We start from the raw sequence: 13,185 nt of genomic DNA, 5'->3' as shown, positions 1-13,185 counted from the left end.
GTAACCAGGAGAGAGTAGAAGTACTACAGCTGTGTCGATAATAGTAATAAATATATTAAAATATCTGGCTGCAGTTTGAGGACATTGCCTCATTCTTGCCCATGTTGTGTAGTCCTGAAGTGGGGGATCTTCCTTCTGACAGCGTGGCAGCGATTGAAAGCTCAGGGGGCCAGCGGGCAATGTGCTCCAGCTCTGACTTGACTGGCGAGTGGCAGCGGTGCAACAAAGTGAGCAGGGGGAGGTGCGGCAGGGGGAGGTGTGGCAGGAGAGGTGGTTGGGTGGGGGGTGGGGGCGCGTGGCGGGTGGGTCTGGTGGTCTGCAGATAAGAATTTGCAGGCGACGGAGAGAAGTGTTGGCACATTCTCAGCTTCTTGCTCCTGGCACTATTGGGTCACCCGGAGGCTGGCAGGAGAGCCTGCCCGATATTCCCACCTCGTCACGGAGTACCTGTCCACACCGCACGATTTTGCGTCACGGATCGAGTAAATGTTTCGGATTGCGACCATTCTGCCCATAGTCTCAGTGTTGGCTCTTTGGCGGAGCTATTCAATGAGTTCCTCTCCCCCTACTTTGTTCCCACCACCGCCCACTCTCCCTCCCCCACAGCCATTTTGTTTTAACCTTCAATTATATAACCAATCCGCTTTTGAAAGTTTCTGCTAAATCTCTTTCCAGTGCCCTTTCTGATATTTTCCACATTATAAAGTAAAGTTGTCCTAGTCCCAGATGACCTTAGGCTGCTTTCCCCTTTGAGGGGGGGACAGCTGACTGGTGGTGATTTAACCTGAGGAGCAGGCAAGGGGCAGGGTTGAGAAGGCGGGGCCTTCATGAATAACCTCAGCCAGTGCGGGGATCGAACCTGTTGGTCTCAATCCGCATCACGAACCAGCTTCCCAGCCAACTGAGCTCCACCAGCCCCTCCGCATTATAACAACGTACATTTGTGACCGCCGCCCCTCCCGCCATGTCGCTCTCTGGTTCTTTTCCAAATCACCTTCAACCCACGTCCCTCTGGTTCCTAACCCGCCAGCCACGAGAAAGTGTTTCTACTTCTTTTATTCCATCAAAAATTCTGAACGAGTCGACCAAATCACCTCTGAACGTCCCCTGCTCGAAGGGGAAGGAACAATGCCCCCCCCCCTCTCACCTCTCCCCACATAGCCAAAGTCCCCGATCTCAGTGCTATTTCAGTAAATGTCTCCTGAGCGCTGTCCAAAACATCCTTCCTGAAGGTGGCGTTGCCTGGGATTGAACACAACGCTGCAGCCGGCATGAAGCAGTGTTTTTATTCCTAACAGTTTACCACAATTCCCTTGCTGTTGCACTCTGTGGCATCGCTGAGCATCCCAAACTCCCCTTCCGAAGATTTCCTATCTTGCCACCTTCAACGATTTGCGTACATGTACCTGAGACACTCTGACTCTGCACCTCCCCCCCCCCCCCCCCCCCCACCCCCTGCCTTTAAAAATTGTACCATTTACATTGCTTCACCCCCCCCCCCCACCCCCCCACCCACCCACCGAAAAGGTATCGCTTCATACTCGTCTGCATCAACATTTAGTCTCCCTCTGCCCACCTATTCCACCAGCCTGTTTATATTCGATAATAGAACAAAGAAAAGTACATCGCAGGAACCGGCCCTTCGGCCCTCCAAGCCCATGCCAACCATGCTGCCCGACTAAACTACAATCTTCTACACTTCCTGGGTCCGTATCCCTCTATTCCCATCCTATTCATGTATTTGTCAAGATGCCCCTTAAATGTCACTATCGTCCTTACTTCCACCACCTCCTCCGGCAGGGAGTTCCAGGCACCCACTACCCGCTGTGTAAAAAACCTGCCTCGTCCATCTCCTCTAAATCTTGCCTCTCGCACCTTAAACCTGTGCCCCCTAGTAATTGACCCCTCTACCCTGGGGAAAAGCCTCTGATTATCCACTCTGTCTATGCCCCTCATAATTTTGTAGACCTCTATCAGGTCCCCTGTCAACCTCCGTCGTTCCAGTGAGAACAAAACATGTTCATTCAACCTCTCCTCATAGCCAAGATCATTTTTAGACGCTCTTCACTCTGAATCCAGGACTTTCTCCTTTAACCCCGTGGGATTCACAGGTTTGGGATGAAGGTTCAGGGTCTAGGTTGGGGTTAGCTTTACGGTTAGGGTTCGGACAAGTTGTCAGGTTGGGGTTAGGGGGTTAGGAACATGTCCGCCGCCAGTCGTTCTTTGGCCAATGTGTTTGTTATTCTTTGCCATGCAATGGTGCTGCCTACACACCCCTAACATTGGGGACCATCGGCATTGAAACCAGGCCACGTTGCCCTGTGTTTCTTCACTGACGACAGGACACCTCTCTCTTGGTCTCTTGTACACAACAGCTAATCTCCTCAAAATGACACAAGGCTTGGTTCTTTACAGTGAATGGTGGATGGCGGGGGCTGTGGGTGGGAGGGAGGGTGTGTGTGAGGGGTAATTGTGCAAAGTGATGGTCACCCCCTCGGTTTGGGATCGTTCAGAGCTTTCATTCCAGGAGACATGTGGAATATCACTAAGGTGGCGCGACCTGATTGACGCTACCCTGCCCGCTGCCCTGGTCCAGTGCTCTTGATGCACGTGGCAACAGACTGGCACAATTGATAGGTAGTGTTCCTCATGCAGACACAGACTGGTGAACGTTTCCATTTGTAAAGCCGGCGCCGTCACCGACTGTCTTCCCCTGTCTCTTTGACCCGATGTTCAGTCGGAGGCAAAGCCGTTCCCGCTACCCACAATTCATTGCTGGTCACGTGACTTGCCCCTCCCCCTTACCTCGAAGAGCAGCCTAGGAGGTGGGGCTGACTATCCCATCTGACCAATCAGACTGGTTGGAATGCGGCGAGGAGCTCGACCATTGGTCGGGGGATTCGGGGGAAGGCGTCAGGAACGGGTGGCGGCCCTGGCGAGGCGGAGGGAGGTCCGTATCCGGTGGTGACGGGTAGCTGTGCTGGGATGGCGGGGTTGGGTACAGGCTGGTCCCCGCGGCGACGGGTTGCTCGTGGATGGTTGGCAGCGAGGCGGCATAACGGTGCGGCTCGTCTCCGGGCGGCCCCTCCTGGGGCAGGCTCCCGACACCCACGGGTGCCGGCCCAGGGAGGCCTGATTGGTTGCACGCAGCCCCCTCCCGGCTGGTGCCACTGCTCGGGATGGGCACTGACGCCTGGTAGGGTGGGCGCTGGTGGACTGACGGTATCAAGTGCTGCCCGCCTCCACACCCGGGCCCCTCAGGCCCGCTGCCCTTCCCTGCCAACCAATCCTGGTGCCGCCCGGGATAGTGGCTCAGTTGCCAGGGCTGGTTGCGTCCTCCCTGCATCTCCCTCTCGGCTGGCCGCTGAGGCGCTGGCACGTACCCGTGTGCCAGGTCTGGCCCCAGTAGCTGACCCGCACCAATCAGGCAGGGCCTTTTGGAGTAGCCTTGCTGAGACGGACCTGCCACCATTAGGCTGCCACCGCCTGGGACTGGCATAGTCAGTAGCCGGGGGCCACTAAGGTTTGGCGTCCTGTGCTTGTATAATTGGTCCATGCTGAGATGGTGGGGTCCATTCAGGCTGGCATGGGAACTGTGGCAGTGCCCATCCACTGGATGCGCTGCATAGGATGGAGGCAGGAAGGCTGGGGATGCAGCTTGGTAAGCGCAGTGAAAAGTCTGGGGGAAGTACAGGGAATGATTCAAGTCTATCTGGGGTTGGAGAGAGGGGTCCCGGAGGCCGCCAGCCCCTTGGCAGGGTGCCACCCTCCCACCCGCGCCGTCCTCCCCACACTCCTTTGGGCAGACTGGCCCCCGGGGACCCTGCCTCCTCCCCTTCTTTGGGGGCTTGATGGCAGGGAAGGGTGAGGCAGGGGCGACGGCCTGGCCGCAAGACAGGCTGCGGTCGTCGAGGAGCTGGACGATGTCGTGGTGTTGGCGCTCGCTGGCGATGGCGCGGGGCAGCCGGTTCATGTGGTCGGCCAGCTCCCGGTTGGCCAGATGTTCCAGCAGAACCTTCGCTGTCTCGTAGCTTCCCTCGCGGGCGGCGATGAAGAGAGGACTCTCCTCCTGTGGAGCACAAAGAAAAAAAGCAAAAGGCGATGGAGATGAGGTAACACAATTTCACTGGCCAGTCAGCGCGAATTATCATCACGATCAGCATTTCCCAATCAATCCTGGTGGACAGTAATAGGCGGGAACTCGGTGCTGAGAATGACAGAACTCCTTGTCTCAAACACTCCCAGGACAGGTACAGCACGGGGTTCGATTCAGAGTAAAGCTTCCTCTACACTGTCCCATCAAACACTCGCAGGACAGGTACAGCACGGGGTTAGATACAGAGTAAAGCTCCCTCTGCACTGTCCCATCAAACACTCCCAGGACAGGTACAGCACGGGGTTAGACACAGAGTAAAGCTTCCTCTACACTGTCCCATCAAACACTCCCAGGACAGGTACAGCACGGGGTTCAATTCAGAGTAAAGCTCTCTCTGCACTGTCCCCATCAAACACTCCCAGGACAGGTACAGCACGGGGTTAGATACAGAGTAAAGCTCTCTCTGCACTGTCCCCATCAAACACTCCCAGGACAGGTACAGCACGGGGTTAGATACAGAATAAAGCTCCCTCTACACTGTCCCATCAAACACTCCCAGGACAGGTACAGCACGGGGTTAGACACAGAGTAAAGCTTCCTCTACACTGTCCCATCAAACACTCCCAGGACAGGTACAGCACGGGGTTCAATTCAGAGTAAAGCTCTCTCTGCCCTGTCCCCATCAAACACTCCCAGGACAGGTACAGCACGGGGTTAGATACAGAGTAAAGCTCTCTCTGCACTGTCCCCATCAAACACTCCCAGGACAGGTACAGCACGGGGTTAGATACAGAATAAAGCTCCCTCTACACTGTCCCATCAAACACTCGCAGGACAGGTACAGCACGGGGTTAGATACAGAGTAAAGCTCCCTCTACACTGTCCCCATCAAATAGTCCCAGGACAGGTACAGCACGGGGTTCAATTCAGGGTAAAGCTCCCTCTACACTGTCCCCATCAAACACTCCCTCGACAGGTACAGCACAGGGTTAGATACAGAGTAAAGTTCCCTCTACACTGTCCCCATCAAAAACTCCCAGTACAGATATAGCACAGGGTTAGATACAGAGTAAAGCTCACTCTACACTGTCCCATCAAACAGTCCCAGGACAGGTACAGCATGGGGTTAGATACAGAGTCTAGCTCCGTCGACACTGTCCCATCAAACGCTCGCAGGACAGGTACAGCACGGGCTAGATACAGAGTAAAGCTCCCTCGACACTGTCCCATCAACACTCCCAGGGCAGTGAGTCAGAAATGAATCTCCTTCTCTGTGTGGCAAAGACTACCAGTCGTTGGGGAAAACCGGTGTGAACTATCACGCTGACATTCCTGGATCAAGGTCTTTCTCCATCCAAGGCTATTCCTACCCTCCTCACCTTGTTGTCCTGCATGTCCTTGTTGGCCCCATTGCGTAGGAGGAGGATGACAGTGCCCACGTTATTCACGGCAGCAGCCCAATGTAGAGCAGATTTCCCTGAGGGAGCAAAGGGACAGAGCGTCAGGTCGCTTGAGTTACTTTCCCATGAGTGCTGACCTCATGTCCAGAGTCTCACAATTGAGGGACGCATTGTCCATCCTGCTGTAGAATAGTTATCCAGAAACCCACCCAACATAACACACTGTTCAGTGTCTCATTGTCAACAGACAAAGGCTCTTCAAAATGTGAAGTTACATCGGCTAGAACGCACTGTGCCAGCTGTCGCTCAACACATTCTGCAGATTCAAACGTTGTGGCTTCAAGTTCCATTTCATAGCTTGTAAGAGTGCTGCACTGTCAGAGGGTCAATACTGAGGGAGTGCTGCACTGTCAGAGGGTCAGTTCCTCGGGAGTGCTGCACTGTCAGACGGTCAGTACTGAGGGAGAGCTGCACTGTCAGAGGGTCAGTTCCTCGGGAGTGCTGCACTGTCAGACGGTCAGTACTGAGGGAGTGCTGCACTGTCAGAGGGGCAGTACAGAGGGAGCGCTGCACTGTCAGAGGGTCAGTATTGAGGGAGTGCTGCACTGTCAGAGGGTCAGTACTGAGGTAGTACTGCACTGTCAGAGGGTCAGTACTGAGGAACTGCTGCACTATCAGAGGGTCAGTACTGAGGGAGTGCTGCACTGTCAGAGGGTCAGTACTGAGGGAGTGCTGCCCTGTCAGAGGGTCAGTACTGAGGGAGTGCTGCACTGTCAGAAGGTCAGTACTGAGGAACTGCTGCACTGTCAGAGGGTGAGTACTGAGGAACTGCTGCACTGTCAGAGGGTGAGTACTGAGGGAGTGCTGCACTGTCAGAAGGTCAGTATTGAGGAAGTGCTGCACTGTCAAAGAGTCAGTGCTGAGGGAGTGCTGCACTGTCAGAGGGTCAGTACTGAGGGAATGCTGCACTGTCAGAGGGTCAGCACTGAGGGAGTGCTGCACTGTCAGAGGGTCGGTACTTACGGAGTGCTGCACAGTCACAGGGTCAGTACTGAGGGAGTGCTGCACTGTCAGAGGGTCAGTACTGAGGGAGTGCTGCACTGTCAGAGGGTCAGTTCTGAGGGAGTGCTGCACTGTCAGAGGGTCAGTACTGAGGGATTGCTGCACTGTCAGAGGGTCAGTACTGAGGGAGTGCTGCACTGTCAGAGGGTCAGTACGGAGGGAGTGTTGCACTGTCAGAGGGTCAGTGCTGAGGGAGTGCTGTGCTGTCAGATGGTCAGTACTGAGGCAGTGCTGCACTGTCAGAGGGTCAGTGCTGAGGGAGTGCTGCACTGTCACTAGGTCAATGCTGAGGGAGTGCTGCACTGTCAGAGGGTCAGTATTGAGACAGCGCTGCACTGTCAGAGGGTCAGAACTGAGGGATTGCTGCACTCTCAGAGGGTCAGTACTGAGGGAGTGCTGCACTGTCAGAGGGTCAGTCTAGGTGAGTGCTGCGCTGTCAGATGGTCAGTACTTAGGGAGAGCTGCACTGTCAGAGGGTCAGTACTGAGGGAGTGCTGCACTGTCAGAGGGTCAGTACTGAGGGAGTGCTGCACTGTCAGAGGGTCAGTACTGAGGGAGTGCTGCACTGTCAGAGGGTCAGTACTGAGGGAATGTTACACTGTCAGAGGGTCAGTACTGAGGGAGCGCTGCACTGTCAGAGGGTCAGTACTGAGGGAGTGCTGCACTGTCAGAGGGTCAGTACTGAGGAACTGCTGCACTGTCAGAGGGTCAGTACTGAGGGAGTGCTGCACTGTCAGAGAGTCAGCACTGAGGGAGTGCTGCACTGTCAGAGGGTCAGTACTGAGGGAGTGCTGCACTGTCAGAGGGTCAGTACTGAGGGAGTGCTGCACTGTCAGAGGGTCAGTACTGAGGGAATGTTACACTGTCAGAGGGTCAGTACTGAGGGAGTGCTGCACTGTCAGAGGGTCAGTATTGAGGGAGTGCTGCACTGTCAGAGGGTTTGTATTGAGGAACTGCTGCACTGTCAGAGGGTGAGTACTGAGGGAGTGCTGCACTGTCAGAAGGTCAGTATTGAGGGAGTGCTGCACTGTCAGAGAGTCAGCACTGAGGGAGTGCTGCACTGTCAGAGGGTCGGTACTAACGGAGTGCTGCACAGTCACAGGGTCAGTACTGAGGGAGTGCTGCACTGTCAGAGGGTCAGTACTGAGGGAGTGCTGCACTGTCAGAGGGTCAGTTCTGAGGGAGTGCTGCACTGTCAGAGGGTCAGTACTGAGGGATTGCTGCACTGTCAGAGGGTGAGTACTGAGGGATTGCTGCACTGTCAGAGGGTCAGTACTGAGGGACAGCTGCACTCTCAGAGGGTCAGTACTGAGGGAGTGCTGCATTGTCAGAGGGTCAGTGCTGAGGGAGTGCTGCACTGTCACTAGGTCAATACTGAGGGAGTGCTGCACTGTCAGAGGGTCAGTACTGAGGGATTGCTGCACTGTCAGAGGGTCAGTACTGAGGGAGAGCTGCACTGTCAGAGGGTCAGTACTGAGGGAGTGCTGCACTGTCAGAGGGTCAGTATAGGTGAGTGCTGCACTGTCAGATGTTCAGTACTGAGGCAGTGCTGCACTGTCAGAGGGTCAGTGCTGAGGGAGTGCTGCACTGTCACTAGGTCAATACTGAGGGAGTGCTGCACTGTCAGAGGGTCAGTACTGAGGGATTGCTGCACTGTCAGAGGGTCAGTACTGAGGGAGAGCTGCACTGTCAGAGGGTCAGTACTGAGGGAGTGCTGCACTGTCAGAGGGTCAGTGCTGAGGGAGTGCTGCACTGTCAGAGGGTCAGTACTGAGGGATTGCTGCACTGTCAGAGGGTCAGTACTGAGGGAGAGCTGCACTGTCAGAGGGTCAGTACTGAGGGAGAGCTGCACTGTCAGAGGGTCAGTACTGAGGGAGAGCTGCACTGTCAGAGGGTCAGTACTGAGGGAGTGCTGCACTGTCAGAGGGTCAGTGCTGAGGGAGTGCTGCACTGTCAGAGGGTCAGTACTGAGGGAGTGCTGCACTGTCAGAGGGTCAGTGCTGAGGGAGTGCTGCACTGTCAGAGGGTCAGTATAGGTGAGTGCTGCGCTGTCAGATGTTCAGTACTGAGGCAGTGCTGCACTGTCAGAGGGTCAGTACTGAGGCAGTGCTGCACTGTCAGAGGGTCTGTACTGAGGGAGAGCTGCACTGTCAGAGGGTCAGTACTGAGGGAGTGCTGCACTGTCAGAGGCTCAGTGCTGAGGGAGTGCTGCACTGTCAGAGGCTCAGTGCTGAGGGAGTGCTGCACTGTCAGAGGGTCAGTACTGAGGGAGTGCTGCACTGTCAGAGGGTCAGTACTGAAGCAGCGCTGCACTGTCAGAGAGTCAGTACTGAGGGAGTGCTCCACTGTCAGAGGGTCAGTACTGAGGGAGTGCTGCACTGTCAGAGAGTCAGTACTGAGGGAGTGCTGCACTGTCAGAGAGTCAGTACTGAGGGAGTGCTGCACTGTCAGAGGGTCAGTACTGAAGCAGCGCTGCACTGTCAGAGGGTCAGTACTGAGGGATTGCTGCACTGTCAGAGGGTCAGTACTGAGGGAGAGCTGCACTGTCAGAGGGTCAGTACTGAGGGAGTGCTGCACTGTCAGAGGGTCAGTATAGGTGAGTGCTGCACTGTCAGATGTTCAGTACTGAGGCAGTGCTGCACTGTCAGAGGGTCAGTGCTGAGGGAGTCCTGCACTGTCACTAGGTCAATACTGAGGGAGTGCTGCACTGTCAGAGGGTCAGTACTGAGGGATTGCTGCACTGTCAGAGGGTCAGTACTGAGGGAGAGCTGCACTGTCAGAGGGTCAGTACTGAGGGAGTGCTGCACTGTCAGAGGGTCAGTGCTGAGGGAGTGCTGCACTGTCACTAGGTCAATACTGAGGGAGTGCTGCACTGTCAGAGGGTCAGTACTGAGGGATTGCTGCACTGTCAGAGGGTCAGTACTGAGGGAGAGCTGCACTGTCAGAGGGTCAGTACTGAGGGAGAGCTGCACTGTCAGAGGGTCAGTACTGAGGGAGTGCTGCACTGTCAGAGGGTCAGTGCTGAGGGAGTGCTGCACTGTCAGAGGGTCAGTACTGAGGGAGTGCTGCACTGTCAGAGGGTCAATGCTGAGGGAGTGCTGCACTGTCAGAGGGTCAGTATAGGTGAGTGCTGCGCTGTCAGATGTTCAGTACTGAGGCAGTGCTGCACTGTCAGAGGGTCAGTACTGAGGCAGTGCTGCACTGTCAGAGGGTCTGTACTGAGGGAGAGCTGCACTGTCAGAGGGTCAGTACTGAGGGAGTGCTGCACTGTCAGAGGCTCAGTGCTGAGGGAGTGCTGCACTGTCAGAGGCTCAGTGCTGAGGGAGTGCTGCACTGTCAGAGGGTCAGTACTGAGGGAGTGCTGCACTGTCAGAGGGTCAGTACTGAAGCAGCGCTGCACTGTCAGAGAGTCAGTACTGAGGGAGTGCTCCACTGTCAGAGGGTCAGTACTGAGGGAGTGCTGCACTGTCAGAGAGTCAGTACTGAGGGAGTGCTGCACTGTCAGAGAGTCAGTACTGAGGGAGTGCTGCACTGTCAGAGGGTCAGTACTGAAGCAGCGCTGCACTGTCAGAGGGTCTGTACTGAGGGAGAGCTGCACTGTCAGAGGGTCAGTACTGAGGGAGTGCTGCACTGTCAGAGGGTCAGTACTGAAGCAGCGCTGCACTGTCAGAGAGTCAGTACTGAGGGAGAGCTGCGCTGTCAGAGGGTCAGCACTGAGGGAGTGCTGCACTGTCAGAGGGTCAGTACTGAGGGAGCGCTGCACTGTCAGAGGGTCAGTACTGAGGGAGTGCTGCACTGTCAGAGGGTCAGTACTGAGGGATTGCTGCACTCTCAGAGGGTCAGTACTGAGGGAGTGCTGCACTGCCAGAGGGTCAGTATAGGTGAGAGCTGCGCTGTCAGGTGGTCAGTACTGAGGGAGTGCTGCACTGTCAGAGGGTCAGTACCGAGGGAGTGCTGCACTGTCACTAGGTCAATACTGAGGGAGCGCTGCACTGTCAGAGAGTCAGTACTGAGGGAGTGCGGCACTGTCAGAGGGTCAGTACTTAGGGAGAGCTGCACTGTCAGAGGGTCAGTACTGAGGGAGTGCTGCACTGTCAGAGGGTCAGTACTGAGGGAGTGCTGTGCTGTCAGATGGTCAGTACTGAGGCAGTGCTGCACTGTCAGAGGGTCAGTGCTGAGGGAGGGCTGCACTGTCAGAGGGTCAGTACTGAGGTAGCGCTGCACTGTCAGAGGATCAGTACTGAGGGATTGCTGCACTGTCAGAGGGTCAGTACTGAGGGATTGCTGCACTGTCAGAGGGTCAGTACTGAGGGAGTGCTGCACTGTCAGAGGGTCAGTGCTGAGGGAGTGCTGCACTGTCAGAGGGTCAGTACTGAGGGAGTGCTGCACTGTCTGATGGTCAGTACTGAGGCAGTGCTGCACTGTCAGAGGGTCAGTACCGAGGGAGTGCTGCACTGTCACTAGGTCAATACTGAGGGAGCGCTGCACTGTCAGAGAGTCAGTACTGAGGGAGTGCGGCACTGTCAGAGGGTCAGTACTTAGGGAGAGCTGCACTGTCAGAGGGTCAGTACTGAGGGAGTGCTGCACTGTCAGAGGGTCAGTACTGAGGGAGTGCTGTGCTGTCAGATGGTCAGTACTGAGGCAGTGCTGCACTGTCAGAGGGTCAGTGCTGAGGGAGGGCTGCACTGTCAGAGGGTCAGTACTGAGGTAGCGCTGCACTGTCAGAGGATCAGTACTGAGGGATTGCTGCACTGTCAGAGGGTCAGTACTGAGGGATTGCTGCACTGTCAGAGGGTCAGTACTGAGGGAGTGCTGTGCTGTCAGATGGTCAGTACTGAGGCAGTGCTGCACTGTCAGAGGGTCAGTGCTGAGGGAGGGCTGCACTGTCAGAGGGTCAGTACTGAGGGAGAGCTGCACTGTCAGAGGGGCAGGACTGAGGGAGAGCTGCACTGTCAGAGGAACAGTTTTGTGGGAGTGCTGCACTGTTGGAGAGTCAGTACAAAGGGAGTGCTGCACTGTCACTGGGAAAATACTGGGGGAGCGCTGCACTGTCAGCGAGTCAGTACTGAGGGAGTGCTGCACTGTCGGAGGATCAGTGCTGAGGGAGTGCTGCACTGTCAGAGGGTCAGTACTGAGGGAGTGCTGCGCTGTCAGATGGTCAGTACTGAGGCAGTGCTGCACTGTCAGAGGGTCAGTGCTGAGGGAGGGCTGCACTGTCAGAGGGTCAGTACTGAGGGAGAGCTGCACTGTCAGAGGGTCAGTACTGAGGGAGTGCTGCACTGTCAGAGAGTCAGTCCTGAGGGAGAGCTGCACTGTCAGAGAGTCAGTACTGAGGGAGTACTACACTGTCAGAGGGTCAGTACTGAGGGAGCCCTGCACTGTCCGAGGGTCAGTACTGAGGGAGTGCTGCACTGTCAGAGAGTCAGTCCTGAGGGAGAGCTGCACTGTCAGAGAGTCAGTACTGAGGGTGTACTGCACTGTCAGAGGGTCAGTACTGAGGGAGTGCTGATCTGTCAGAGGGTCAGTACTGAGGGAGTGCTGCACTGTCAGAGGGTCAGTACTGAGGGAGAGCTACACCGTCAGATGGTCAGAAGTGAGGGAGTGCTGCACTGTCAGAGGGTCCTTACTGAGGGAGAGCTGCACTAAGACGGTCAGCACTGAGGGAATGCTGCACTGTCAGAGGGTCAATACTGAGGGAGGGCTGCGCCGTCAGATGGTCAGAACTGAGCGCCTGCAGCAGTGTCACAGGGTCAGTACTGAGGGGGTGCTGCACTGTCAGAGGGTCAGTACTGAGGGAATGCTGCACTGTCAGAGGGTCAGCACTGAGGGAATGCTGCATTGTCAGAGGGTCAGTACTGAGGGAGTGCTGCACTGTCAGTGGGTCAGTACTGAGGGAGTGCTGCACTGTCAGAGGGTCAGCACTGAGGGAATGCTGCACTGTCAGAGGGTCAGTACTGAGGGAGTGCTGCACTGTCAGTGGGTCAGTACTGAGGGAGTGCTGCACTGTTGGAGGATCAGCACTGAGGGAGTGCTGCACTGTTGGAGGGTCAGTATGAAGATAGTGCTTCACGGTTGGAGGATGCCTATTTTGGATGTGACATTAAATCAAGGTCCCTTTTTCCCGATACGGTGATGTGAAAATCTATTTCAAAGAGATGGGGTTGTTCTCCTTTTGTCTTTCAGAATAGTCACCCGACAAGCAACAGGAGTAAAATAATACCATCATCACATTGTTACTTGTGGGGAGCTTGCTGTGTTCCGCGACAGTAACCAGGATTCCTACATTACATCAGTGACAGTAGTTTGGAAAGTTTGTATCGTGCTAACTTTGTGAAAGGCTCTCTAAATGCAAGTGTCTTTCTTCTCTGTCATTTATCAACCTGCCATGTCAAACTCTCAGTGGAAAGAGTTGAGTGGAAGAGTTAATCTTTTATCGATCATCGGGTACACCGACTGACTTTTCTCTTCACCTGCAGGCTGTCCGCCAAACTGACTGACATCCCCCTGCGGTGGTTTCACTGAATCCTCCGCCCCTGCAGCTCCCTCCATTTTGAAGGTGGACCAGTTCCGCTGGAAAGCTGACGGAGCTGTTTCTTAATTATTCTCTGCAGCTGACAGGGAGCAACA

The 13,185-nt window shown here is 55.4% G+C and overlaps 1 protein-coding gene across 1 annotated transcript in view; it reads right to left on the bottom strand.

Moving 5' to 3' along the window:
* Positions 1 to 1,523: 1,523 nt before the first annotated feature.
* Positions 1,524 to 13,185, bottom strand: part of LOC140390348 (uncharacterized) — a 222,817-nt gene continuing 211,155 nt past the window's right edge. The window contains exons 33-34 of the mRNA XM_072475420.1: positions 5,476 to 5,573; positions 1,524 to 4,069 (exon numbers count right to left, since the gene is read on the bottom strand). Coding sequence (XP_072331521.1) covers positions 2,819 to 4,069; positions 5,476 to 5,573 — 1,349 coding nt within the window. The 3' untranslated portion in view covers positions 1,524 to 2,818. The remainder of the gene's footprint in view (positions 4,070 to 5,475; positions 5,574 to 13,185) is intronic.

Source organism: Scyliorhinus torazame, chromosome 14 (genome assembly GCF_047496885.1).
Source record: "Scyliorhinus torazame isolate Kashiwa2021f chromosome 14, sScyTor2.1, whole genome shotgun sequence".
Taxonomy (NCBI): domain Eukaryota; kingdom Metazoa; phylum Chordata; class Chondrichthyes; order Carcharhiniformes; family Scyliorhinidae; genus Scyliorhinus; species Scyliorhinus torazame.
This window is presented reverse-complemented; position numbering and strand designations above follow the sequence as displayed.